This window comes from Callorhinus ursinus, unplaced genomic scaffold (assembly GCF_003265705.2).
Source record: "Callorhinus ursinus isolate GAN/ISIS: 27379988/994484 unplaced genomic scaffold, GSC_fseal_2.0 scaffold10, whole genome shotgun sequence".
Lineage (NCBI taxonomy): Eukaryota > Metazoa > Chordata > Mammalia > Carnivora > Otariidae > Callorhinus > Callorhinus ursinus.
The window spans coordinates 21678320-21704390 of record NW_027397072.1 but is presented as its reverse complement, the minus strand read 5'-3'; the positions used below and the strand labels follow the sequence as shown (position 1 = coordinate 21704390).

Sequence of the window (26071 nt, the reverse complement as noted above, 5' to 3'; positions counted from 1 at the left end):
CAGGGGGAGTGGGAGAGGGAGAAGCAGGCTTCCCGCTGAGCAGGGAGCCCGATGCGGGGCTCGATCCCAGGACCCTGGGACCATGACCTGAGCCGAAGGCAGACGCTTAACGACTGAGCCACCCAGGCGCCCCTTGATGCTGCTTCTGAATCTGTTCCTGGGCCTGGTCCCCTTCATGGGAGCCTGAGATCACACGGCCCCTTCAGTTAGGGCACTGAGGCCTTCACTCTGATGGTCTCTGGTTTCGCCTGGCCCTCTTGATGAGTCCCTGGTTGCTGACCCAGCCAGGGAGTCGTTGGAAGCATGCTGCCAGGGACACAGGCCTCACGGGTGCTGCTGGGAGTCTGGGCTGGTGTCAGTATCTTGCGGGGCTGGAAGCGTTTCCTGGGGGACTCACCCTGGCTGGACCACGTTTGCACCAGCCGAGACAGCAGCAGGACCCTGCTCACTCACTAAGTCTCTCTGCTGGAGATGAGGAGGGGTCGTTCTAGGCCACAAGCCTCCGTCTGGGAGATCATAGAGGTGGTCCGGGTGCTAGCCACCTCCCCAGCCCGACCAGCCTTCCCGGGCAGGTGTCTGAGAAGTTTGGATGGGGGAAGGGCGAGGAAGGAGGCCCTTCCAAGCTCAAAAACGGGCAGCCATAAAGGCAGGGGTTTCTGAACAGGGACTCCAGTTGTTCCGAGGGAAGTAAGCAGCTGGGCCCAGCAAGAGCACAGGGGTGGGGTGGGATGAGCGGAGTGAGCCGCGTAGAGCTGAATCAGGAGGCCTCACAGACCACACTAAGGTCAGTGGTCTGTACCCCAAGCACTGACAAGCTGCAGACATTTGAACGGAAGAGTGAGGGAGGGGAGCCTCTCTGAAGGTTCTGTCTGGCAGCTGTGTGCAGGTGGTCTGCAGGGGTGGGGGCAGGAGGGCTGGAAGTTTCTAGCTTCAAAGTCACAAACACACACCCGGATGCAGGACCTTTCCCCAGCTGCTTGCCCCTCTGGGGGCCTCTGTCTCCTCCTGGCCATTCTGGGGACCAGGGGCCAAAAAGATGCTCAGCTCCACGGCCTGCCCCAGGATGGCAGGTGCAGTCCCCACTCACCACCCCTACAGAGCACCAGTTCCACCACAAGTGGGCCATCCTGTCAGACCCCGACGACATCTCTGCTGGGCTGAAGGGCTACGTGAAGTGTGACGTCGCCGTGGTGGGCAAGGGGGACAACATCAAGACGCCCCACAAGGCGAACGAGACCGATGAGGATGACATCGAGGGGTGAGGCTCCCATCTGCCCCAGCCCCTGGAGACCTGACCCAGCCCTCCCTTCCCCCAAAACGAGCCCTTGGGGTGGACTTGGCACACAGACCCCCCTCCCTCCCTTTACCCTTGTCCCCACCTACTCCCAGACAGCCCAGCTCCTCCAAAAAGGACCGAGGGCAGGGCGGGGGAGTTCATGGAGACTGTCCCAGGCCCCAAGGGTATGCGGATGCCAGGGCAGGACTGGGGTGCCCAATCCTGGCCACCATGGCCCTAGCTCTATGTGCCGACAGGAACTTGCTGCTCCCCGAGGGGGTGCCCCCTGAACGCCAGTGGGCCCGATTCTACGTGAAAATTTACCGAGCAGAGGGGCTGCCCCGCATGAACACCAGCCTCATGGCCAATGTGAAGAAGGCTTTCATTGGTGAGAACAAGGACCTGGTCGACCCCTATGTGCAAGTCTTCTTTGCTGGCCAGAAGGTATTGGGGTGCAGAATGCAGGAGGCTGGGTTTGGGGTAACAGGCATTTGAGGTACAGAGTGATTGGAGGATGGGGGCTGGAGGTGGATGTGAGGCAGAATCAGAAGCCAGGTGACACCTTCGATCCCCTGGTGCATTCGCAGAGATGAGAGGGGAGGGGAGCTCCAGCCGGAGGGGGTCCAGCCTTAGGGGATCCTGCCTGCTTCCGCGTCCTATAGACGAAGAGTTAAGGCAGGAGCCCTAAAAGGGAGGCGAGTCTGAGAGGCTGGTGTGGGGAAAGTGCCTGCAGGACATAAGTGCACACATACACAAACACACACGAGCACTGGGTGTTGTACGCAACTGATGAGTCACTAAAGTCTCCCCCTGAAACTAATAATATACCATATGTTAACCTAATTGAATTTAAATAAAAAATTATATATATATATATATATATACACAGACACCTCACACACATACACATACACACATGACTGCACACACATATACATATCACATACAGACACACCCCACACACACATGACTACACACATGTATACATATCACATACACACACATGATTACACACACCTATACATATCACATACACACCCCACACACATACACACACACACGACTACACACACATATACGTATCACATACACACCCCACTCACATATACAAATATACATACACCACACATACACACACACATGCATACACCTCCATGAGCACACTCCACACATGTGTGTACATGCACACGCACACACACACACACACACACACACACACACACACAAACCCTAACCCTCACTCCCTCTCACCAGGGCAAGACTTCAGTGCAGAAAAGCAGCTACGAGCCCCTGTGGAATGAGCAGGTCGTCTTTACAGACCTGTTCCCCCCACTCTGCAAACGCATGAAGGTGCAAATCCGGGACTCAGACAAGGTCAACGACGTTGCCATCGGCACCCACTTCATTGACCTCCGCAAGATTTCCAACGATGGAGACAAAGGTCAGCAGCAGGAGACTGGAGGAAGGGCAAGGGCACTGAGGGCAGGAGTCCGTGAACCTGCCCCTCACACCACCTCCACTATCCCCACCTCTTCCCGAAAGGCCCTGGCCATTGTGAGGGCTTGGTCTGCTGCCCTCTCCCCCTCAGAGGAAAGGTGGAAGGTCATGGCTCAGGTCTGCACCAAGTTGCCAGGGCCTGCCTGAGTGAGGCTGCCTGGATTTGAACCTCAGCTCTGACAGTAGCTGTGTGATCTCTGAGCCTGTGTTCCCATCTGTGAATTGGAAATAATGATGGTGTGTGGTGTGTGTACACATACGTTTCGCATATGCGTGGTCCGCTGCCATAGTCCTGTCTGCGGCCTTGTGGGACTGACCCTTTCTAGGACCCAGGCGCTGGGCACCAGGGAGATAGAGCAAGATAAGCATCCACTCCTGTTCTTGTGGTGCTCACTGGGGACTCGAGAGGTGGATGTGCCGTCACATGCTCAAAACCTAAGGCCAGAAGCACAAAAGGCCGCATGTTCTATGACTCCATTTATAGGAACTGTCGAGAATAGGCAAATCCACAGAGACAGAAAGGAGGCTAGTGGTTGCCAGGGGCTGGGCGGGGGAGGAGACCCAGGACTAACTGCTAACAGGTACAGGGTTTCTTTGGGGGGGCGATGGAATCGGGTGATGGTTCTACAACAGAGCGAATATACTGAAAACCACTGCAGTGCACACTTTTAAATAGTGAATTTTATATTATGTAAAGTATATCTTGAGGTTTTTAAGTGCCGTAATTCTTTTCTAAGCCAGGCAGAACAAAAACCAAACAAACATAGCACATGCCGCAGAATCGGACCCACGTTACAGATGAGACAGCAAAGGCCAACAGTGGGAGAAGTCCGCTGGGGCTAGGAACGGGGCCAGGTTCACGGGGCAAGTGTTAACACAGGCGGACAGAGAGGAGGTCTTTGGAGTGGAGGGGAGGGGTCCGCCCTGGCAGGGTGGGAGCTCGCAAGGGCCAGAAGGCCAGGTGAGGAGTTTGAGGGCAGCGGGCAGCTGTCCTTCAAATAGGTTGTAGGCAGACCAGGAGGCAGGGAGCCTGGCCCGGGAAGCGCTCTACGCAAGCGAGGAGGCTGCCCCATGCCTGCCCCCACACAGCAGATGTGAGTGTCCCTAAGGCCTCCCGTCAGCCACTCACTGGCCCACAGGCTTTCTCCCATCTTGAGTGTTTCACCGAGCAAGGCATGGGGTTCTCGGCTCAGCAACTGGGAGCTGCAAGCCCAAGCCCCCAAAAGAGTTTCCACCACCCCCATGAGCCCCTCGTCCCTGTCCCCATGGCCTGCAGGCTTCCTGCCCACACTGGGCCCGGCCTGGGTGAACATGTACGGCTCCACACGCAACTACACCCTGTTGGACGAGCACCAGGACCTGAATGAGGGTCTGGGTGAGGGCGTGTCGTTCCGTGCCCGCCTCATGCTGGGCCTGGCTGTGGAGATCCTGGACACCTCCAACCCTGAGCTCACCAGCTCCACAGAGGTGCAGGTGGAGCAGGCCACGCCTGTCTCAGAGGTAAGGACCCAGGGGGCTGGGCTGTCCTCCAGAGCCCCCAGCTCAGCACCTTTCCCACCATGGCAGCCTAGGCCTGGGCTCTCCCTGTTGCTGCCCTGTCTGCCTCAGAGGGCAAGACCTCATGATGAGGCCTCCTTCCCCAGGAAGCAGGGGCCCACACTCTGCCCCTTGTGGGGACCTCTGTCCCCTCCCACTTGCCTGTGCCCGCACTCTGCCTGCAGGTCCCAAGATGGAGCCTCCTCCCTGCCCTGTTCCTGGCCATGGTTGTCCCTATTCAGGGATATCCAGCCTGGAGGGCAAAAGGATTTAGGCCTTCAGGGTCTGGGCTGCTTGACTGCACAGTGGGGTGGGATGTCCGCCCCCAGTGGCCCAAAGGGCCTCTCTGTAAGACAGTAGGAGGGGGCCTGACCCCAGGCCCAACATCCCTGCTAAGGTTTGAGGATGGTTTGAACCACTTCCCCACAGAGCTGCACAGGGAAAATGGAAGAATTCTTTTTATTTGGAGCCTTTCTAGAAGCCTCAATGATCGACCGGAAAAATGGAGACAAGCCCATCACCTTTGAGGTCACCATAGGTGAGTGCTGGGCTCACAGTGGGGTCTTCAGGCCTGGGGGCTCCTGGGTGGTAATGGCTAGGCCCCGCACCACGGGCCTAGAAGGAGAGAAACCTTGACCACTTTCCTTCCCCTGTCCTCAAGCAGCCACATAGCACAGTGTTCACACGAGCGTGCACACACGCCCACAGCGGTTCCTTAGTGCACATGCCTACAGGGCTAAGCTGTGTTCGGTATATGGGGAAGAAAGAAGGCCTCCCTGCAGAAGGGAGAGGGGAGAGAGCAGGGATCCAGGCCATGTCCTAGGCTGGACCTTGAGCTCAGTGGTCATCAGGGCTCCTAGCGAGGTCTTTGCACGGGGTAGAGGCCAGGGGCACCTTCCTCTGGCTAGTGTTCTATTGTGCCCAAGCTGGTACAGGCTCCAGGCACCTTCCCCACTCCTTGCCCCCTCTCTTCCCTCCCATAAACCCAAAGCAGCACCTGGATCAGAGGGCAGGAGCCTGGGGGGAAAGGATTCTAGGCCCTTGCGTGCCCCCTTCTGCCTCCAGGTAACTATGGGAACGAAGTTGATGGCCTGTCTCGGCCCCAGAGGCCTCGGCCTCGGAAGGAACCTGGGGATGAGGAAGAAGTTGATCTGGTCCAAAACTCAAGTGACGACGAAGCTGATGAGGGTGGGGCCCTGGCCTCGGTGTCCTCCACCCCACCCATGCGGCCCCAGATCACCAACAGGTGAGCCAGATGGATGGAGGGTCCGGAGAGACCTTGCCTGCTGCCTGCCATCCTCTCGTGGCCTGGCCTCCCACCTCCCTGCACCCCAGTCCTCAACTACCCACCTCCCCCCCCCAGGAACTACTTTCATCTGCCCTACCTGGATCGCAAGCCCTGCGTCTACATCAAGAGTTGGTGGCCGGACCAGCGCCGCCGCCTCTACAATGCCAACATTATGGACCACATCGCCGACAAACTGGTCAGGGCCAGGCGGGGGGTGGGAGGGAGGAGGGGAAGGCGGGGGCTGGGGGGTGCTTCGGAAGGCCTCGCCTAGCTTGGAAGCCTCCCCTGCAACACACTAGGCAGTCTGCCCAGCGGCTTGCCATGGGGGGACAGGGGGCAAGGGTGAGGACTGCTGGGACAGCCCCAGCACAGCCTCTGGTCCCAGCCCTGCTCCCGTGTCCCAGGAGGGGGGGGCGTGGCCTGAGGACTGCCTGGAGTGGAGTCTGGGAATCCTAACCCGTCCCGTCCTGGTGTTCCCTGGAGGAGGCGGGCCAACCCCTCTGTCTCCGGCCGGCACTGCACCCCCACCCCCCATCTAGCCCTGACTTCTGCCCAGCCCCAGCGAGGCCACTGGGACCACAGACCCACAGCCCAGAGGTGGCTTCTTCCTTCTGGAAGAGACAGACCCCGGGGAATTGGTTTCTGTATGGCGGTGGGACCTGGGGCGGGAGGCATGGCGCCAGTGAGGGGTCCCAGGTCGCTAGCCCTTCATTCCCCTGATGGATGGGGGGAGACAGCTGGGGAAGCTGAGGTTGGGGGGCTGTGGCTCAGCATGCACCCTCACTCCCGGTCCACAGGAAGAAGGCCTGAACGACGTGCAGGAGATGATCAAGACAGAGAAGTCCTACCCCGAGCGTCGCCTGCGGGGCGTCCTGGAGGAGTTCAGCTGTGGCTGCTAGTGAGAGGAAGGGTGGGGGGTGAGGGGCTGGAAGTGTGGGGCTGGGCAGGGAAGGAGGTGTCTACAGGCCTGCTGCTGGCTGGTGGGCTCCTCTGAGCGCTGCTCCCCGGGGCCCCCAGCCGCTTCCTGTCCCTCGCTGACAAGGACCAGGGCCCCGCATCCCGCACCAGGCTGGACCGGGAGCGCCTCAAGTCCTGCATGCGGGAGCTGGTAAGGACACGCTGGACCACATGGGGGATCAGGGGAGGGTGCCCGAGGTGGGGGGACATCTGTCTCTGAGGTCACAGCCACCAGGCCAGCCCCCTCAGTTGTGCGGTGTGGCCTGAGCCCCTCTCCCACACACCCCGCTCCCCTGCAGGAGAGCATGGGACAGCAGGCCAAGACCCTGCGGGCACAGGTGAAGAGACACACGGTGCGCGACAAGCTGAGGCTCTGCCAGAATTTCCTGCAGAAGCTGCGCTTCCTGGCAGACGAGGTATGCCCCCTTATCGGCGCGCAGAGAGGGGATGCCCAGCCCCCAAGCCTGAGTGACTTGAGTGGGGAGGGGGTTGCCGCATAGGAAGGGACTGGACAGGACCACCTAGAGGCCCCTCCTGCTCCGACAGCCCTTGGGGGACCGAGGTGAAAAGCCCTTCCTCCTGTCATGTGGGAGGTGAAGGAAGACCCAGCACGGGGGCCCTATCCCTCTGCAGGCCCAGGCCTGGCCCTCTGGCAGAGGCCCTGAGGGTCAGTCAGGCTCTGGGGGCCCTAGCCACGTGGCAGGACCCCTCCCTCAGCGGCCCCCACCCCGCTGACCCCAGCCCCAGCACAGCATCCCTGACGTCTTCATCTGGATGATGAGCAACAACAAGCGCATCGCTTACGCCCGGGTGCCCTCCAAGGACCTGCTCTTCTCCATCGTTGAGGAGGAGCTGGGCAAGGACTGTGCCAAGGTCAAGACACTCTTCCTCAAGGTGCCAAAAGGGGAATGAGACTTGGGGGATGGGGCTGGGGGCTGGGGTTTGCATCTGGCTTCTTTCAAGGGATCAACCTCCCCACCCCTGGGTCTGGCAGGCCTGAGCTGACAGGGTGGAGCCCTCAAGGAGCAGGTGCTTGGAGAAGAGCTGGAGAAAGAATAGGGAGGGGGGGAAGGGGGCCAGATGGCACGGCCCTGCCCATCCCCCTCCGCACTCTTCCCACCCCCACCCCCAGCCCAGGGGCATGGCTGTGGAGGGGCAGGGGCAGCTCCCACCGAGGCCCCTGCCCCTTCCTCACCCCGTGGGCCTGGTAGCTGACTGCACCCCCACCCCCAGCTGCCGGGCAAGCGGGGCTTCGGCTCAGCGGGCTGGACCGTGCAGGCCAAGCTGGAGCTCTACCTGTGGCTGGGTCTCAGCAAGCAGCGCAAGGACTTCCTGTGCGGCCTGCCCTGTGGCTTCGAGGAGGTCAAGGCAGCCCAGGGCCTGGGCCTGCACTCCTTCCCACCCATCAGCCTGGTCTACACCAGTGAGTGAGGCCCCCTGGGCCAGGCCCGGCTGGGGCGGGCAGTCCTCACTCCGGGAGGGCAGCGGGAGGGGCCGCCTGTACCCGGAGCCTCAGCCTGCTCTCCCCCGCAGAGAAGCAGGCCTTCCAGCTCCGAGCCCACATGTACCAGGCTCGCAGCCTCTTTGCTGCCGACAGCAGTGGCCTCTCGGACCCCTTCGCCCGCGTCTTCTTCATCAACCAGAGTCAGTGCACAGAGGTGAGGGCCCACGGGAGGAAGGAGGAGTCCTGGGAAGCCCCTGAGCGTGCAGGACCCGGAAAACAGATCGGCCAGCACCCCAGATCCTTAGAGGACAGCCTTGCAGATATCTGCAGGCCCGGGCCACGCTGGTAAAGGCTTTAATTGTGGTTACGTTCGACGCAGAAGAAAGGAAAGATGTGAGGGTGGGGGACCTGGGAGCCAACCTCATGGTCGCCTTCATTTCAAGCTTTCGGGAAGAGTCAGGGAACATGACACTTCCAGAGACCCAGAGTCTCTGGAAGCTGCAGTGACCTGGGGTGACTACTGCTCACGTATCTGCCCACACACCACCCCTTATTACCCATCTCCCCCCCGCCCCACGCTGCAGGTACTGAATGAGACTCTGTGCCCCACCTGGGACCAGATGCTGGTGTTTGACAACCTGGAGCTATATGGTGAAGCCCATGAGTTGCGGGATGATCCCCCCATCATTGTCATCGAGATCTACGACCAGGACACCATGGTATGGGCGGGCTCAGGCACCAGGGAGCTCCGCCTTCATCCCTGCACTCCACACCTCACCTGGCCAGCCCCAGAGCTCCTCAGCCAAGGTGCCTGCCAGGAAGCTGGGAGTGGGGGCTGCTGACCAGCCCCTCCAGCAGACCCAGGTGTCTCCTGCCCTGTCACTGCAGCCTGATCCCTTCCTGACGCCGTGGGCCTCTGGGATCTCAGGAAGGAGCAGGGTGTCCCCTGCTCCTGCCACAGACAGACCCAGCTCAGGCCCAGAGTCATCGTGCCAGCAAGTCCTGCTGTTACCAGCCTTCCCACACTCCTGGGTCTCCCAACCCCTGCCCACACCGCCGCAGTCAGTAACAGCCTCACAGTTCTCCATGGGAGCCCTGGGGTAGAGAAGGAAAGGATGAAGGGGACCCCTCCAGAGTTGGGGAGCCACCCCTCCAGCTACCGGGACACCCTGAGAGCTCTGGACTAGAGATAGGAAGATTTCGTTGCTAGTCCTGAGTCCTGCATCTGCCTTTCGCTGCCAGCATGGCCCTGAGCAAGTCTGCCGCGGGCGCCAAGACTTGGTTTTCCCCATCTGTAAAATGGGGTGATCACACCCGCCCCTTAGCTCCTGGGGCTATGGTGAAGACTGATCCCAGGTGTGAACATGCACAGTAAACTCAAGTGCTGGGAGTCCACCTTGGTCATTTGTCATATCAGGGAAAAGCCGACTTCATGGGCCGGACCTTCGCAAAGCCCCTGGTGAAAATGGCCGACGAGGCGTACTGCCCGCCCCGCTTCCCACCGCAGCTCGAGTACTACCAGATCTACCGCGGCAATGCCATGGCCGGCGACCTCCTGGCTGCCTTCGAGCTGCTGCAGGTGGGGCCACAGGGCCGGGCCCGGGGGGGCCAGGGGCCGGGGGCTGCTCTCCTCCCCGTCCTGCTGGGAGGCCAGTTTGACTGAAGCTGGGGCGTGGGTCTCAGGGCCTGGGGCGTTGGCCTTCCCAGTCTCCCCATAGCACCTGACAAATAACTCATGAGGAAGGAGAGTGTGACACTATGACTCCCATTCCCCAGATTGGGCCAGCAGGCAAGGCGGACCTGCCGCCCATCAACGGCCCCATGGACATGGACCGAGGCCCCATCATGCCTGTGCCCATGGGCATCCGGCCTGTGCTCAGCAAATACCGAATCGAGGTACATGAGGGCTCCGTCGGGGTCCTCCAGGCCCTGCCCTGGACAGGCCCTGCCATCTTCTGCCTTCCTTGCCCCCTTCACTGTCTTTCCATCAAGGCTCACATGCACACATTACACTGTGGGCATCAAGGGGTCTTTGGCAACCTCAGACCACTCCTCATTTTTCAGACAAGGAGACTGAGGGCCTTGGAAGGGAAGTGACTTGTCCAAAATCACACCCAGAGCCAGTGGCAGAGCCAGGCGCCTGCCCAGTCTGCACTGAGTCACACTGCATCATTCCAGGACCTTCCCCAGCCCTCCCGTCTGTACCTCCACATCCACTCACACCCTGGAGCCGCTTGCAAGGACACCGGCCTCTCATCAGCTCTCCTGGCCCTGCCCTCCTGACTTGCTGCCCCACCCCCACTAAGCTCCTCCTCAGGTGGCCCAGCCCACCCTCCATTGGCCCCCCTGACTATGGGGCTCCCCTCTCTCCACCCAGGTGCTATTCTGGGGCCTGCGAGACCTGAAGCGGGTGAACCTGGCCCAGGTGGACCGGCCACGGGTAGACATCGAGTGTGCAGGGAAGGGGGTGCAGTCATCCCTGATCCCCAATTACAAGAAGAACCCCAACTTCAACACCCTCGTCAAGTGGTTTGAAGTGGTGGGTGCAGGCCCTGGGCATAACCAGGCAGAGTGGGGTGTGGCCAGTGTGGCTGGGGGTGGCCCCACTGTGCCCCCCTTGAGCCCAGGTTGCCCTTGCTCAACCCCCCCGCCCCAGGACCTCCCAGAGAATGAGCTGTTGCACCCACCCCTGAACATCCGAGTGGTGGACTGCCGGGCCTTCGGCCGCTACACCCTGGTGGGCTCCCATGCCGTCGGCTCTCTGCGGCGCTTCATCTACAGGCCCCCAGACCGCTCATCCCCCAGCTGGAACACCACAGGTACGGCCACGCCCCGAAGCCCAGGCCTGGCTCCACTCGGCCCACGGGAGGAGATCCTGCCCACAGTCCAGGTCACGAAGCTGCTGGCTGGCTACGCACAGGCATCCCCGAGTAGGCGTGGGAGAGGCCAGGAGAGGCCCCCTCCTGGGGGCCAAGCTACCTTTGGCTGCCCATCACTCTAGAGCTAGAAAGGGACAGTGCCCGCCACGCTCTTTGAGAGCCTGAGGACAGGTAGCTTCCTCTGCTGGTTTATGGATGAGACCCAGGCCTCCCTTCCAGCCTCCCTCCCGGCCCAGCCTCCACTGTTTCACTCCACGGCCGCTCAGCCTTCCCTCTGGCTTACGTTCTGCCCCTCCTTAGGCCTGTCTTTTCTCTCTCACCTGCCCTGTCCCTCCCTCTTGCCTCAGAAAGCTCCAGAATCCGATTTAGGCCTCTGGTCCTTCCAACCACCTCTGACTCTCCCTGTCATTCCTGTTCCTCCCTGTCTGCCTGCCTGTCTGTCCATCTCTCTGTCCAGTCAGGCTCCTCTGGGATGGCCGTGTGCTGTGCAACGGGGGCCTCTCCTCTCACCCCCCAGGGGAGGTCGTGGTGAACATGGAGCCGGAGGCACCCGTCAAGAAGCTGGAGACCATGGTGAAGCTGGACGCGGTAAGGCACACACACACAGGCTCAGTCCTACGCTAGCTGGGCCTGGGTGATGCTTCTCAGGAGCAGGGCTGCCTCCTTTGGCCCACAGCCCTGGGCCCCCCAACCCATGGCACATCATGGTGGAGGGCTAACCCTGGCTACGTGTGCAAGCAGCCCATCCTCGCTCTGTCCTGGAAAGCAAGACTGGCCACTCTGCGTGGGCCTCAGTGAGCACATGAACGTGCGCACATGCACGAGCGCGCGGTGTGCATGGATGAGCGACAGAGAGAGCAGGAACCGTCTGAGGGAATAGCCTGTGGTGGTTTTTACTCCAACAAAGGACACCTTATGTTCATGCAGTAGATTCCTTGCATGAAGACCAGTGTTCTTTCCAGAGGCTCCCTGGTTTTCCATCCTGGCCATTCACAAACCAATCTCCCTAGGCCTGGGCTGGGGAAGGATTTTCAGGTGGAAGCTCCTTTATTCCTCTTGGTTTGGGACACTAGGGCCATTTATCTGCCGGAGGGAACCCTGTCATCTGGGATTTAGATGCAGAGATGGTGTCTGCCGGGGAGAGTGGGAAGGAGACCCCAGGGGCCAGATGTGGGCTTCCTCCCTAGCACATTCTCTCTACCCCATTCCTGACCTCAAGTCCTTCACACAGCCTGGGGCACCTCCTAGCTTCTGAGGTCTGGGTTTGGTCTGAATGACCTTGCCTGGGCCCACAGTCCTTGACCCCAGCAGCTGGCTGAGTTAGCAGTGGGCACGGTTCTCAGGGGAGGGAGCACTTACCAGGAAAGCTCGCTGCTCCAGGGCTGTGCCTGGAGATCCCGTGCCACCTCAGCTCCCACCCTCCTGAACCTCTCCCTGAGGGCTCCTCCTGGGGCCAGGGGAGAGCCCCCTAATTTCAGACCATCAGTGAAAAAAAGCTTTCCCAGCATCAGCCAGACCCTGGGCTCTGGTGGGTGTTTTCACAACTATGCAGTTGTATGTGCATCCACTACATTTTAAGGTTCTTGCCCTGGTAAGGGGGGTGGGGAGTAGAGTTGGAGTTGACCCTGTCTAGCCAACATTACCCAACTCCTGCTGCATATGGGTCAGCCTCCCTGTCCAAGCCCGAATGCCCATTGAAGACATCTGGGAAGTTACAACTATGCAGGTGCCCCACCCCCACCTTGGGACTCAGCGGAGACCTGGCACTGTGGGCCAAAGGAGGCGGCTCTGCTCCTGAGAAGCATCACCCAGGCCCAGCTAGCGTGGGACTGAGCCTGCGTGATAGTTTGTAAAAGCCCCCTGTGAGTCTAGCACGCAGCCAGTGTGGAGGACCACCACCCTCGAAGGTCTGAGCAGAAACATCTGCGAAGCAGACCTTTCGCAGGCTCTTCAGGCAGTAGGCTCTTGTCAGGGCTAAGCCCGCAGAGCACAGGGGCTCACACAGAGAACATCCCTGCATGAGCCCCCTCTCAGCTCCCACCCTTCTCCTCTCTCCTGGCTGGGCGCCTGCCTGCCACTTCAGACCCCTGGTGGCTAATTCTGTCCCCATCTCCTTGGTTCCCCTCTGCAGTCTTCTGATGCCATCATCAAGGTGGATGTGGTGAGTGTGGGGGCCATCTGGGGGCTTTGGGGAGAGAGAACCCTACAATGGCATAGGGTATCAGGCCAAGGGGCCCTGCATCAGGGACTGAGCCACTCCCCAGCCCCCGGATGCTTGGGACCAGCACACTCCTCCAAAGAGGCAGAGGGAGAGACGTACTCAGGCAGCCAAGCCCCTGAGTGCCAGTAGCGCCTTGGCCAGTGGCTCGAATTGGCAAGTCATGACCCTCTCTGGGCTGTGGTACCCTCCTCCACAAAACAAGGCCCCGCCCCCTTTGTCACTGGTCACCCCTAGGAGCCTCGCGGAGTCTAGGGCTTCCCAGAAGTAAATAGTCAGAAGGGATGGGGGACCCTTGGAGGGTCCAGGGTCAGAGAATGGCCAGGGAGCAGGGCTGTAGGCAGGATTCTGGACCCGGCCAACCCTCCAGGCTGATGAGGAGAAGGAGAAGAAGAAAAAGAAGAAGAAGGGCAGCTCAGAAGAGCCAGAGGAAGAGGAGCCAGATGAGAGCACGCTGGACTGGTGGTCCAAGTACTTTGCTTCCATTGACACCATGAGGGAGGTAAGGCCTCACGCCTGGGCTGGGGAGCCAAGGAGGAATAGGGCTAGGGGAGTTGACCCCGACCCCACATCAGCCCCTCCTATCCAGCTTCTTTCCCGTTCCCCACCAGAGCTGGTTCCCCACTGCATTAACATGAGCTTAGAACAGATTCGTCTCACATCCTTGAAGTTCTAGCTCAGGACCCACCTTTTCCAAGATGGTGGTCCAGTCTACCTTCCCTGGCTAGGTTTTCTCTTGTCTTCACTCTTTTATACCACAAACATCTCCTCAGTGTATGTGATGAGTCAGACACCATCCTAGGTACTGTGGGAGGTCCAGAGGGAGCAAGGATTTCTTGGTAGGACTTGCACCTCTCCATACTGCTTCGCTCTACACATCTGTGTCATTGTGGCTGTGGAATGTTCTGCCCCTACTGTGTGCACGCAGCTTCTGCCTGCTGAGGCTGATCGCATGTTCCAGAAAACGCATTTCTCCTCTTCCTCGTTTGTCTCTCTCCACCCTGCCTACCCAGCTCAGGGCACTCCCTGACTTACCAACTGACCAGAAGGGATGTGCGCTTGTGGTGTGTTTCCTCGGTTGGGCCTGAGCTGATCCAGCCACCCTCTCTCCCCGCCAGGCCCTTTCGGTGACCCAGGCTGTGGGTGATGTTTACCGTCCACATTAGGTTAGCCGGCTAAGCTGCTCTAGCAAGTTAGATGGGTGTGAAGAAGACAGAAGCTTCTTTCTTTCTCACATAATGCGCCCAGGCCCTGAGCCCCGAGGCACCGCCCTCCCCGGCCAGTCTCAGGGTGGCGTTAGGGTGGTACGGGGACAGCACAGTGGCAGATACTAAGACCCTGCCACTTGTTGCTGGCGTCTGTGTGGTTAGAGATGGCGCACCCTCAGTTCCTAATACCAGAGCACAGGAAGGGGTAAAGAGAAGTGGAAGCACACTCCTTCAGGGCTGAACCCAGGACCCGCACATATCATTTCCACTCGTGTTGGCCAGGATCGAGTCCCTCGGCCACAGTTAGCTGCAAGGGAGGCTGGGAAATGTAGTCTCAGGCTACATACCTGTGTGTCCAGAAAAGCTTCTAAAGAGTACGAGGGCAGATAATTGGGGGTCGCCTAGTGGTACCTTTTCCCAGCTGGATTCAAGCTGGCCGCGCTGGAGCTCCAAGGGGCGGCCTGTTGTCTCCTTGTCTCTACTCCTATCATTTGCACAGGCTGCCACCAGGTGGCGCCCTGGTTGAAACCCCGTGATTTCGTTTCCAGCAGGTGGGATGGACTTTGGGGAAAGAAAACACTGAGTCAGTTACTTTTCCACATTAAAAAAAGAATAATACCACTAAGAATCAACATTAAAGTGCATTTTATTTTTAAATGATACACAATTTAAAGAACCATAAACTCCTGACTGCAGTTAGTCATATTGTACACATCATAAACTTCTATTAACCCACTTACACAGAGCACATGATGAGTTTGAACCCCAGTAGGAAGGTGTTTCTGTCTCTTTAAAAGATTTTATTTATTTATTTGAGAGAGAGAGAGAGAGAGCATGAGCCAGGGGGCGGGGCAGAGGGAGAGGGAGAAGCAAGTTCCCCGCTGAGCAGGGAGCCAGACACGGGGCTTGATCCCAGGACCCCAAGACTCAATCCCAGAACCCCGAGATCGACCGTGACCTGAGCCGAAGGCAGACGCTTAACCAACTGAGCCACTCAGGTGCCTGAAAAGAGTTTCTGTTTCTAAGTATTTAACACTGGTCTGAGACCACAGTGTGGGGTCAAAAGACCCCTCCCCAGGAAGCCCACCTTCCCTCCTCTTCATCTCTTTTGGCAGCAACTTCGACAGCAAGAGGCCTCAGGCATTGACTTGGACGAGAAGGAGGAGGTGGACAACACTGAGGGTGAGCCTGGGACCTGCCAGAGTCGGGGGGGGTCCCCGTCTATCACCAGCCATCTCTGGGCACCAGGGGCAGGCGTAGGCCCTCATCTGGAGTGGCCTGTGCTCGGACCAGTTCAGCAGCCACAGTGAGGAACAGACATTTAGAGCTGCAGAACATCAGAGCTGGAAGGGAGCCCAGAGCTCCAGCATTTTCCAGACCTTTTCCATGGAACCCTGTTAATGGCTATTCCAGAGGGAAAGAGGATTCTTAGGTCAAATGGAGTAAACAGGTCTTTTGGCACAGGACTTCCCAGTGCTTTTAATATGCAAATGTTAATATAAGTCTCTAAATGGAAGATATGATATAAAATATTTCCCCAGCTTATCTGACCACAATGTACCCTTTCTTCTAAAACATTCCAAGAACATCTACAGCTGGTGTTCCACTGACTGTAGTGTGGGAAATGCTGATAGAGAACAGCCCTCTGAATTGACAGACTTTGAGGCCAGAGAGGAGAGTGAGCTGGCGCAGGGCTGTGCAGCTCCGGCCTCCTGACTCGAACCCAGGCTCCTTCCCTGCTCTGCTGGCCCAGAGGGCGTGACAGCAGTCTGTACACGGTCCCAGGGTGGCTTTCTGGGTGCCCTGCACCCGTGTGAGGCAGGCATGCCAGGAAGTATTGTCTGCGGTTTACAGATGAGTACACAGAGCCCTGAGAAGTCCAATTAGCAAAATAAGTTATCAGTGGATCTGGGTCTGCAACCCAGAACTTCCTGCTCCATCATTTCTGCCCCAAACTGACCAGGGCCTCCTTTTCTGGTTCTGGCCAGGCCCGAAGGGGCTGGTGAAGAGCAAGGAGAAGACAAAGGCCATGAAGGAAGAGAAGAAAAAGAGAACCCAGAGCCCCGGCGCCGGCCAGGGGTCCGAGGCCCCTGAGAAGAAGAAACCCAAGATTGACGAGCTTAAGGTGAGGGTCTGGGAGCAGACCCAGCAGGGGCCTGGGGTCCTGCCTGGGGCAGCAGGTGGCAGGTGGGGTGAGACAGAGGCCAGTGGTCATGCCTCGTCCCTCCGGCCTGGCTCAGGTGTACCCCAAGGAACTGGAGTCCGAGTTCGACAACTTTGAGGACTGGCTGCATACTTTCAACCTGCTGCGGGGCAAGACAGGCGATGACGAGAATGGCTCCGTGGAGGAGGAGCGCATCGTGGGCCGGTTCAAGGTCAGGCGAAGGACGTGCGCCCAGGCCCTGAGCCCCGAGGCGCCGCCCTTCCCGGCCAGCGCTTATCCCCACCCCAAGCCCCGAGCCCAGGGCTGACAGTCAGGTGGAACTGTCAGCTACACTGATTGGTAAAATATGACAGTATTTCTATGCTGATAAAAAAAAAAAAGAGCATCTGCCCTGACTGCCCCACCCTCAACATTGCCCGGGCCCCTCCCTCCAGAACCCCAGAGCTTCCCTCTGATCCAGCAGCTAAAGGGTTAAGGCCCGGAGCAGCAGGGTGCAGACCCTCTGTGCAGTTTTGAATGCCTGTGGGAACTGCACCCTGACCCCCCTGCCTTGCCCCAGGGCTCCCTCTGCGTGTACAAAGTGCCACTCCCAGAGGACATGTCCCAGGAAGCCGGCTATGACCCCACCTATGGCATGTTCCAGGGCATCCCCAGCAATGACCCCATCAATGTGCTGGTCCGAGTCTATGTGGTCAGGGTAAGACTCCCCTCAGATCCTCTCCCTGTAGCCCAGGGGGAGCTAAAGCAGCTGCAAAGTGACAGCCCCCACTGGGAGACCCCAGAAAGGTCATCTGGTTTAGTTCCCACCTTTTTTTTTTTTTAAGATTTTATTTATTTATTTGAGAGAGAGAGAGAGAGCGCGCGCGCGCGCACACACGAGCAGAGGGGCGGGGCAGAGGGAGAGGGAGAAGCAGACTCCCTGCTGAGCAGAGAGCCAGACCTGGGGCTAGATCCAGGACCCCAGGATCATGACCTGCGCCAAGGGCAGACGCTTAACCAACTGAGCCACCCAGGCACCCTTAGTCTTTTATAGAGGAGGAAGCCAAGACCCAAGACAGGCAGTGACTTGCCCAGGGTCACACAGCAATTCTCCTGTCTCTGGTCCAGCGCTCACACCCTCTGCCATCATGGGACCATCAGGGAGGAGGGTGAGGGCACTGGAAGATGAGCAGGGTGTGTGGGGAGCCTGCTCAGAAGCACCCCTCCCCCATCCCAGGCCACAGACCTGCACCCCGCAGACATCAATGGCAAAGCCGACCCCTACATCGCCATCCGGCTGGGCAAGACAGACATCCGCGACAAGGAGAACTATATCTCCAAGCAGCTCAACCCTGTCTTTGGGAAGTAAGGCCTCCTGGTGTCCCACATGCCCCCACTCCTGCCCCGCCCCGACTTCCCCAGCCCCACCCCCCAGCCACCCTACCCCACCCTGAGCTTCAGCCCTTCTAACCCCCACCCCGCCAGGTCCTTTGACATCGAGGCCTCCTTCCCCATGGAATCCATGCTGACGGTGGCCGTGTATGACTGGGATCTGGTAGGCACCGACGACCTCATTGGGGAAACCAAGATCGACCTGGAGAATCGCTTCTACAGCAAGCACCGCGCCACCTGCGGCATCGCCCAGGCCTACTCCCTGTGCGTGGGGCGGGGCGGGGCGGGGCGGGGCAAGGCGCACCTGCTGCGTCCTGACTCTGAGGACAAGATTAGAGATTGTGATTTGGGAAGATGGCTCTAGAACGGTTTCTGTCCCCGGCCAGGCCGCCTTCCTGCAGGCTCTGGGCAGACCACAGCTTCTAAGACAAGGAGAGAGCCAGGGGATTCCAGGACAGAGGAGGCTGGGGCAGGAGAGAAGCGTGGGCTGGGAGGAGAGGCGGCACTGCTCCACAGAGTCCACGGGGATCTGGCCAGCCTCTGCCACTGACAGGCTGCGTGACTCTCGTCACATCCCTACCCTCTCTGGCTTTCAGTGTCCTCATGGGAGTCTTCAAAGTACCAGAGGAGAGGGCACAGTTGGGGAATGGGTTGGGCTATGCTGGGGGAGGCTGAAAGCTCATGCTTGGACACCGGGCATGTGAGGCTGGAGCCTGGGGTCGGAGGGATCAGCCTCCAGCAGCCCTAGTGTCTCAGGTGGGGCCCACTTGCTGACACGGGGGAGCAGCCAACTTAAGAGAACCGCCTGGAACCAGTTCCCACCTGGGGATGGGCCCAGCCGCACCTGAGCCCCACGAAGCCTGTGTGCTCCCTCCCACAGACATGGCTACAATATCTGGCGGGACCCCATGAAGCCCAGCCAGATTCTGACCCGCCTCTGCAAGGAGAACAAGGTGGACGGCCCCCATTTTGGGCCCCCTGGGAGAGTGAAGGTGTCCAACTGTGTCTTCACTGGGCCCTCTGAGATGGAGGATGAGAATGGTAACAGGGTTCTGGACACAGCCACGGGGGGCGGGCGGGCAGAGGCCAAGAGGAACCCACACTTCCCTGTGGCAGGACTTCGCGGCCTAGACTGGGGTCTCCTTAGACCCTCTGCCCATCAGCCTAGAGTCCCACCCCTGTCTGCCCAGCCTCTGCCCTTCTGCCGCATCCTACACTGCACCTGCCCACTTGTCTTCTCTCTCCCTCTCAGAATTCCTGCGGGGTAGAAAGGTTCTGCCCATTCTGCAGGTGAGGACACTGAGACCCAAAGTGTTTCAGTGACTTGGCCAAAGTCACATGGCTCTTCAGAGGCAGAGTGAGGTGTGGGCCCAGATCTGACTCCAAGCCCTGGGCCCTCGCCACTCCTTTGCCCATGTGGCACTTCCCAGAAAATAGGGAGATATGTGTGCTGAGGAACTCTTGCCACCTTCAGGGTGCTGGGCCAGGAAGTGGATTCCTGCCCTCCCTGCCCTCACCGCCCAGTGGGATTCTCTGGGCAGGTTTCCCAGGCAGAGCAAACCCAAGAACACAGGTCTCGCTGGGCCCTATGGGGCAGCTGAGAACTTGGGCAAGCCAGTTCTTCCCCTGTGCCTCAGTTTCCCAACAGTAGAAAGGAAATAGGATGGACAGGTGATGGCTCCAGGGCCTCTTTGTGCCCCTGAGTCTAGCCCAGCACAGGTTTCCTGTTCTTCTGAGGCCATGTGTGCCGCTGACCCACCCGCACCCACAGGTCAGAGGAAGCCGACAGAAGAGCACGTGGCGCTGTGTGCCCTGAGGCACTGGGAGGACATCCCCCGCGTGGGCTGCCGCCTGGTGCCCGAACATGTAGAGACTCGGCCGCTGCTCAACCCTGACAAGCCAGGCATCGAGCAGGTGACGCTCGCAGGCCGAGATCTGAGGTTCTTTGGTACCTGGGATCAGGGAGTCCCAACGTGAGTCCATAAAAATGGATCCTCATACTGTTCACGACATTCCCCAAAGCCTGGCAGGCGCTTCCCCCCCCCGTGGCCCCTCACAGCGACACCAGTGGCACGTGTCTTTGCTTTGAGCGAGTCACATCGGCTCAGGGGCAGCCCTGGGCTGTCTCCCCTAGAAGCTGTGATTGGCCATTGGTGATGGCGTAGGAATTCTGGCATCCAAGGATGAAAATCGGTGAACTGAGTCCGGAGGGAACAAAGGTTGGGGGAGAGGCGGGAGAAGAGAGCTGGCCTTCCCGGGCAGAGGGGAGTCCGTGGGGAGACCTGCCACGCCCCCTCCTCCACAGGGCCGCCTGGAGCTGTGGGTGGACATGTTCCCCATGGACATGCCGGCCCCCGGGACGCCTCTGGACATCTCCCCCCGGAAGCCCAAGAAGTGAGCCCCACCCCTCCACGGCCTTCCTGTAGGGGCCCCAGGCTCGGATCACCCACACCTTAGCGGTGCTTCCCCTGTGGTCTGGTCGCGGGATCGGAGCAACCTTTGGAGCCGGCGGTGGGGCCGGCCCTGGGGCGGGGGGCGGGGGGGGCCCTTGGCCGAGTCAGAGCCACACCCCTGGGTGCAGTCGGTGAGGCCGGGAGCCGATGCGTACTCGCCAGCGCCCTCCTGTGGACGGTCATCCCCACAGCGGCCACTACCCCTGAGCCAGCTCTGCGTTGTCCGCACTCGAGGCTGTCAGTAAGCCCTGCCGAGGAGATTTGCAGGAGTGAGGTGCAAGGGTAGTAGCCGACAGGGGCCGAGCCGCCGGCCTCTCCCACTTGACCCTGGCCAGGTCACGTTGCCTCCCTGGTCCTCAGTTTTGCCATCTGTAAAATGGCAGGATGGAGTTGCTGCCAGTTCTGACCTCCTCAGGGCCTGGAACCAGGGCCAACTGCCTGGGTGGAGAAGCAGCACAGACCCGCCCACACTCAGAGGGGCCCCACTCTTATTTCAGGATGGCAATATTTAAATTCTTAATTTTTTAACAAGGGGTCCCACATTTCCATTTTGCGCTGAGTGCTTCCAATTCTAGAGCAAATTCTACCTGGAGTAGCCTCCAGGCCCGAGGTCACGAGTGTGCTGTCCCAGGGCCGGCCACTAGGGGACACCTCACCCCATTGTGTCACCCGGGACTTGTAGTCAGGGTGTAACGGCCTACCTCCAGGGAGGGCAGCACTCCAAGCGACGTGGAGGGGGTGACTCAACCTTCCTCCTAATGGTTTGAAATGTAACCACCGATTTGCAATGACAATTACACTTCAAGGGGAAAAATCCTCTTCGGGGATAAGGGCATAAAGGAAACCAGATTCCGTGGGTGTCCCCTGCCAGCTGCTGGGCTTAAATGTGCCCTTGTGTTAGAGCTGGAGGGTCTTCTGGCCTCTGGAGACAGGGATCGTGCTCAGCAGCCCCCAGCAGCGGCTCTGGGTCAGCCTCCCTGTCCGGGAGTGTGCTCTGGGTCCTGGCGTGCCGGCCAGACGGGCTTCCCCTAGGGCTCTCCTCACAGGAGCTGTGCTGGCCCGTGACCCTCCCTCCCTCGCCCAGGGCCCCAACATCCCCCTGTCACCTCAGCTCCCTGTCCTCGCCCCCTTCCCTGAATCAGCTCTCTCCACCTCAACCTGGCTCCCCGAGTCCCCAGGACTCCCCTCGGTTACCTGCCCCATCTGCACCCCAAGACCCTGGGGCAGCCCCCACCCCCAGACTGTGAGGCAGCCTCTCCCCTGCCCAGGTACGAGCTCCGCGTCATCGTGTGGAACACGGACGAGGTGGTCCTGGAGGACGATGACTTCTTCACCGGGGAGAAGTCCAGCGACATCTTTGTGCGGGGGTGGGTGAGAGGGCACCGGGCTGCGGCGGGGCGGGGGCTGAGCCCACCTTCCTGGGAGGCAGGCGAGGAGGGACGGGGCTCCCTGCAGGTGGCCGCCCGTTCTGGAGCCGGTGGCACCTGGCAGGTGGCTGAAGGGCCAGCAGGAGGACAAGCAGGACACAGATGTCCACTATCACTCCCTCACCGGCGAGGGCAACTTCAACTGGCGCTACCTGTTCCCCTTCGACTACCTGGCCGCTGAGGAAAAGATTGTCATCTCCAAGAAGGAGTCCATGTTCTCCTGGGACGAGACGGAGTACAAGATGCCCGCGCGGCTCACCCTGCAGATCTGGGACGCCGACCACTTCTCCGCGGACGACTTCCTGGGTGCAGGGCTGGGGAAGGAAGGGGGGCGGGCAGGGGGAGCCCAGCCCGGGGAAGGTCATCAGAGCTGACTCCAAGGCTGCCACAGGGGCCATCGAGCTGGACCTGAACCGGTTTCCTCGGGGCGCAAAGACAGCCAAGCTGTGCACCATGGAGATGGCCACGGGGGAGGTGGACGTGCCCCTGGTTTCCATCTTCAAGCAGAAGCGCGTCAAAGGCTGGTGGCCCCTCCTGGCCCGCAATGAGAATGACGAATTCGAGCTCACGGTGGGGACCACGGCTCCTTGGGCAGAGGGCAGGGCTGGGCGCGGCTAGGGTGCTGAGGGCCCGGCACCCGGCCTGAGCACTGGGCTCCTTCTGTTCCCTTCTGCAGGGCAAGGTGGAGGCAGAGTTGCATCTACTGACAGCCGAGGAGGCAGAGAAGAATCCTGTGGGCCTGGCCCGCAATGAACCTGACCCCCTAGAGAAACCCAAGTGAGTGTGCTGCCGGCCACGCCGGTCTCTGGGGCCACGGGAACAGGAAGGAGGGGCCAGAAGCTTCTGGCCTTCTTGCTCCCGCCCTGCAGGCACCTCTGCGCCCTCTATCCCTTTCTGGGCAGGGCAGCCCCCTCTCCTCTCTGCTTCGCCCTGGAATCCATGCTTCCCTCTGAGCCAAAGCAGGGGCTACCTTTGCAGGAAAGCGGCGCCTCTCCCAGGGAAGGCCCCGTTTCACAGAGTTAATGCTCTTCCTACTTTTGCCAGAAGCCAGCAGCGGCAGCCGTGGAGCGCGGGGCGCCAGGCGGCCCTGCTGGCAGGGGAGGCGCCCAGAAGTGCACACACTCAGCCCAGGGGCGCCCCCCCACCCCCCACCCCCCGGCTGCAAGGCCCCTGCCACAGCCTGAGCCTTCGTCCTCCGGGTCCTTTGTCCACGCTGCCTCTGCCCTGTTGCCGCTGCGGCCGGCCAGACGCGAGCTTCCTGGGGTTCTTGAACCCTCCCCAGTCTGCCCGCTCCTTCCTGTGGCACACGTACCGCTCCTCACACTCCTGCTGCCCCTCCTGCTCGCCCCCGCCCTCTGCTCGGTGCCGGCTTCCCCCCCCCCGCCCAAGAAGGCCCCGGGGGGCCTGGGCCTGGCCTCCTGCTGGCTCCGGGACTCCCCACTTGTCCCTCTGGACTGCAGGCCGACGAGCTTCAGCAGGCGGCACCCACGCATGCACACGCGCACACACACGGATGCACACGTGCACACGCCAACTCCCGGGCGGCCAAACAGTCCCCTGGGCTCTCAGAACCCAAGGGACTGTTGTACGTGAGTGCGGACTGGGCCAGAGAGAGGCAAGGTCACCGAGCAGATCAGAGCTGAGACCCAGCCTAGGTTTTCACGTTGCCGACCCGGCGTTCTGGGCCGGACACCGCTTCCTGTCCTCATGGCAGAATGACAGACTCTAAGCCGGCGCCATCGGCAGAAAGCAGTTGGCGTGTGGACGGGGGATGGGGAAGGGTTTGGCCAGGACTCGCCAGCAAGGCCTCGCCAGTTCCCACCGGCCCCCACCTCGCAGCCTGGAGCCGTTTTCCGCCGTGCGGCCCGGGCAGGGTCTCCATCCCGTCCCCCCAGCTTAGCAGGTGCCATCTGCTGAGCAGCCTAGGGAGCCGGGGGGCCTCGCCCGGCGCGTGCACTTCCCGCCCTGCCCCGCACCAGCCGCGGAGGCAACGTCCGCTATTAACCCCCGCTGTGTAAGTAAGGAAACTGAGGCTCAGACAGGGGCCTCACTTGCCCATCACCGCTGGGCCTGGAAACCAGGTGCCCTGCGCTGGCGCCGCACTCCGCCCCGAAGGTTCTGGAATGCACGGTCTGTGTCCCCCGGGGCTTGCTGGGACAGGAGTATGAAAACACCTATTCAGTACTTGAATTTTCCGTCTTGGCGTCTTATAAACCCTACCGTTTTCGTAACACCGACGACAGGAAGCACCTCCTGGCCGGGAGGCTGTGTGGAAGGCAGGGCAGCGAGCCGCGTGTGTCCCACGGGGGCCCCTCAGACCCTCGGCAGGGCCCGGTGGGGACCGACGCTCGTGTTCTCAGAAAGGGGGAGAGGCTGAGAGGCCCACTGCCTGACCACGGCTCCCCCTCCGCCCGCAGCCGGCCTGACACCGCCTTCGTCTGGTTCCTCAACCCCCTCAAGTCCATCAGGTACCTCATCTGCACGCGGTACAAGTGGCTCCTCATCAAGATCGTGCTGGCACTGCTCGGGCTGCTGCTGCTGGCCCTCTTCCTCTACAGCCTCCCCGGCTACATGGTCAAGAAGCTGCTCGGGGCGTGAAGCCCCATGGCCCGGTGGCTGCTCCTCTCCCTGGGCAGCTTGGGAAGCCCAGTGTCCCCCCTTGTGTCCTCAGGTCCCCGAAGTCTACCTCCTGCTTGCTGGGCCGGTGACCCGGCCCCTCTCATCCTCCCCCCCCCCAAGCCTGTTGCTTGCCCCGTGCCACCCATCTGGTCCCTGCCTGTGGGGTGGGAAGGGTGAGAAGGAGTGGGGTCCTGCCCCTCTTGGCTGAGGCACCCCTGGCTCGGGTATGGCCACCCCAGACCCTCCCCGAAGGCCTTCCAGTGGAGGAGTAAAGCTTTAATGGAATTAACTGAGAACTAGCCAGTGGCCAGAGCTATAAAAAGAATGAACAAGCAAAAAGCATCACCCTCCCTCCCCCACAGAATCTCGCGAGGGCAGCCACACCACCCGTCTTTGTTCTGCACACGTGGGCCAGACCCTTCCCACAAAGGGTGTGGAGGTGGCTGCTTCCGCCCTGCGGCCCTCCCGAGTGCCTCCTCCTGCCCAGGGAGCTGCTGTGGTGGGGGCTCAAGCCCCGTCCCTGCCATGCCTGTGGGTTTTTATCGCTTCCCAGAGCTTCCTCTGCCCAGTCCAGCGCTCAGAAGCCCAGATGAGGAGCAGTGAGAGTGAACCCCGGTGCCTCCCCCCGCCCCCCATGCCCGCCTGCCCTACCAGGCCCTCATGGAGGCCAGGATGGGAGCGGGTACTTGCCCTGAGAGCTGGGTTTCTGTTGGCTGTTGTTCCTTTCTTGAGTGGTGATTTTTCTCTTAATAAAAGGAATTAAACACTGAGCTGAGAAGTCTGCATTTGGCCAAGTGGGGGGACCAGTATAGGGGCACAGGTTGGCAAACTCAGCACCAGCTGGGCCCCTCTGGCTCTTCCCTTTTGGATAGCCTCGTGGCCCAAGGTTCAGGGAGGGCTTTAGGCACTGGGCCACCTGCCCAGGCTGCCCAGGGGAAGAGCCTCACACTATACCAGATGGAAACGGGGACCCCAAAAGCTCACCAAAAGGGTCCTGCAGGCCCAAGGACAGTCTGAAGGCTTAAGAGCGCAGGGCACGTGGGAGGCTCAGTTGCTTAGCATCCAATTCTTGATCTCAGCTCAGGTCTTGATCTCAGGGTTACGAGTTTAAGCCCCGCATTGAGCTCCACACTGGGCGTGGAGCCTACTTAAAAAAAAAAAAAGACCCTGCAAGAGCCCCAGAAGCTCCAGCCTCCACTCATAGACCACCAATTGCCCCCCAAATCAAGAAGGGAATCCCATGCCACTGGCCTAAGCTCAGTCCCACAGTGACAGGCCTGTTCTACCATGGTCTGAGGTGGGGACAAAGTCTCCTCATGACATGAGGTGGGGTCAAGGGCCAGTAGCTCAGGGAACCTGAGCTCTTTGGAGAGATTCAGCCACAACTTTTTAAAGACTTTAATCATGACGGCAGGATACAGGTAACCGCTCGGCCTTCTTTTGACAGGCCCTATCACAGCAGCTCTGGAAAGTCCAGAGTGGCCCCAGGCAGGTGCCCGGGTGAAACGTGCCATCACCAGCACCAGCACGCACCTTAACACGGCAGCCTTCCGAGGCCCAGCTCTATTTTGTGGGTGCCCGGAACACCCGAGTTGGTGGAACTTGCAGTTCAGAGTTTATCTGGAAAAGAAAGAGTACAGGTCATTCCATTTTTCCCAGGGCCCTCCTTCTTCATGACCTCTGGGGGGCAGGTGCTCGTGTTAGCTCTCCTCAGGGCTCCAACTCTGCAAGCAT

The 26071-nt window shown here is 60.1% G+C and overlaps 2 protein-coding genes and 1 long non-coding RNA gene across 6 annotated transcripts in view; 1 reads left to right on the top strand and 2 right to left on the bottom strand.

Moving 5' to 3' along the window:
• Window positions 1-14851, bottom strand: part of LOC112820845 (uncharacterized) — a 34433-nt gene extending 19582 nt beyond the window's left edge. Inside the window, exon 1 of the long non-coding RNA XR_003207270.2 lies at window positions 14651-14851. This is a non-coding gene — a long non-coding RNA (uncharacterized lncRNA). The remainder of the gene's footprint in view (window positions 1-14650) is intronic.
• The window catches only part of OTOF (otoferlin), a 93686-nt gene extending 68617 nt beyond the window's left edge, over window positions 1-25069 (top strand). The window contains exons 12-46 of one of the 3 annotated variants that reach the window (XM_025867882.2): window positions 1099-1258; window positions 1534-1720; window positions 2531-2717; window positions 4050-4273; window positions 4739-4847; window positions 5375-5555; window positions 5673-5793; window positions 6395-6495; window positions 6615-6705; window positions 6854-6970; window positions 7296-7448; window positions 7788-7977; window positions 8088-8212; window positions 8583-8717; window positions 9416-9577; window positions 9775-9894; window positions 10376-10537; window positions 10655-10817; window positions 11395-11465; window positions 13009-13038; window positions 13466-13597; window positions 15419-15485; window positions 16292-16428; window positions 16544-16678; window positions 17027-17164; window positions 17684-17811; window positions 17932-18102; window positions 18719-18879; window positions 19610-19752; window positions 20144-20232; window positions 21560-21658; window positions 21783-22024; window positions 22110-22288; window positions 22395-22495; window positions 24136-25069. In XM_025867882.2, the coding sequence (XP_025723667.1) occupies window positions 1099-1258; window positions 1534-1720; window positions 2531-2717; window positions 4050-4273; window positions 4739-4847; window positions 5375-5555; window positions 5673-5793; window positions 6395-6495; window positions 6615-6705; window positions 6854-6970; window positions 7296-7448; window positions 7788-7977; window positions 8088-8212; window positions 8583-8717; window positions 9416-9577; window positions 9775-9894; window positions 10376-10537; window positions 10655-10817; window positions 11395-11465; window positions 13009-13038; window positions 13466-13597; window positions 15419-15485; window positions 16292-16428; window positions 16544-16678; window positions 17027-17164; window positions 17684-17811; window positions 17932-18102; window positions 18719-18879; window positions 19610-19752; window positions 20144-20232; window positions 21560-21658; window positions 21783-22024; window positions 22110-22288; window positions 22395-22495; window positions 24136-24316 (4892 nt within the window). In that variant the 3' untranslated portion in view covers window positions 24317-25069. Of the gene's footprint in view, window positions 1-1098; window positions 1259-1533; window positions 1721-2530; window positions 2718-4049; window positions 4274-4738; window positions 4848-5374; window positions 5556-5672; window positions 5794-6394; window positions 6496-6614; window positions 6706-6853; window positions 6971-7295; window positions 7449-7787; window positions 7978-8087; window positions 8213-8582; window positions 8718-9415; window positions 9578-9774; window positions 9895-10375; window positions 10538-10654; window positions 10818-11334; window positions 11466-13008; window positions 13039-13465; window positions 13598-15418; window positions 15486-16291; window positions 16429-16543; window positions 16679-17026; window positions 17165-17683; window positions 17812-17931; window positions 18103-18718; window positions 18880-19609; window positions 19753-20143; window positions 20233-21559; window positions 21659-21782; window positions 22025-22109; window positions 22289-22394; window positions 22496-24135 lie in introns of those variants that run through there. The other 2 variants (XM_025867880.2, XM_073897116.1) reach the window with 2 other exon arrangements.
• A 650-nt stretch (window positions 25070-25719) lies between these two features.
• The window catches only part of DRC1 (dynein regulatory complex subunit 1), a 40165-nt gene continuing 39813 nt past the window's right edge, over window positions 25720-26071 (bottom strand). For both annotated transcript variants that reach the window (XM_025867877.2, XM_073897114.1), the window contains one exon: window positions 25720-25957. In XM_025867877.2, the coding sequence (XP_025723662.1) occupies window positions 25901-25957 (57 nt within the window). In that variant the 3' untranslated portion in view covers window positions 25720-25900. The remainder of the gene's footprint in view (window positions 25958-26071) is intronic.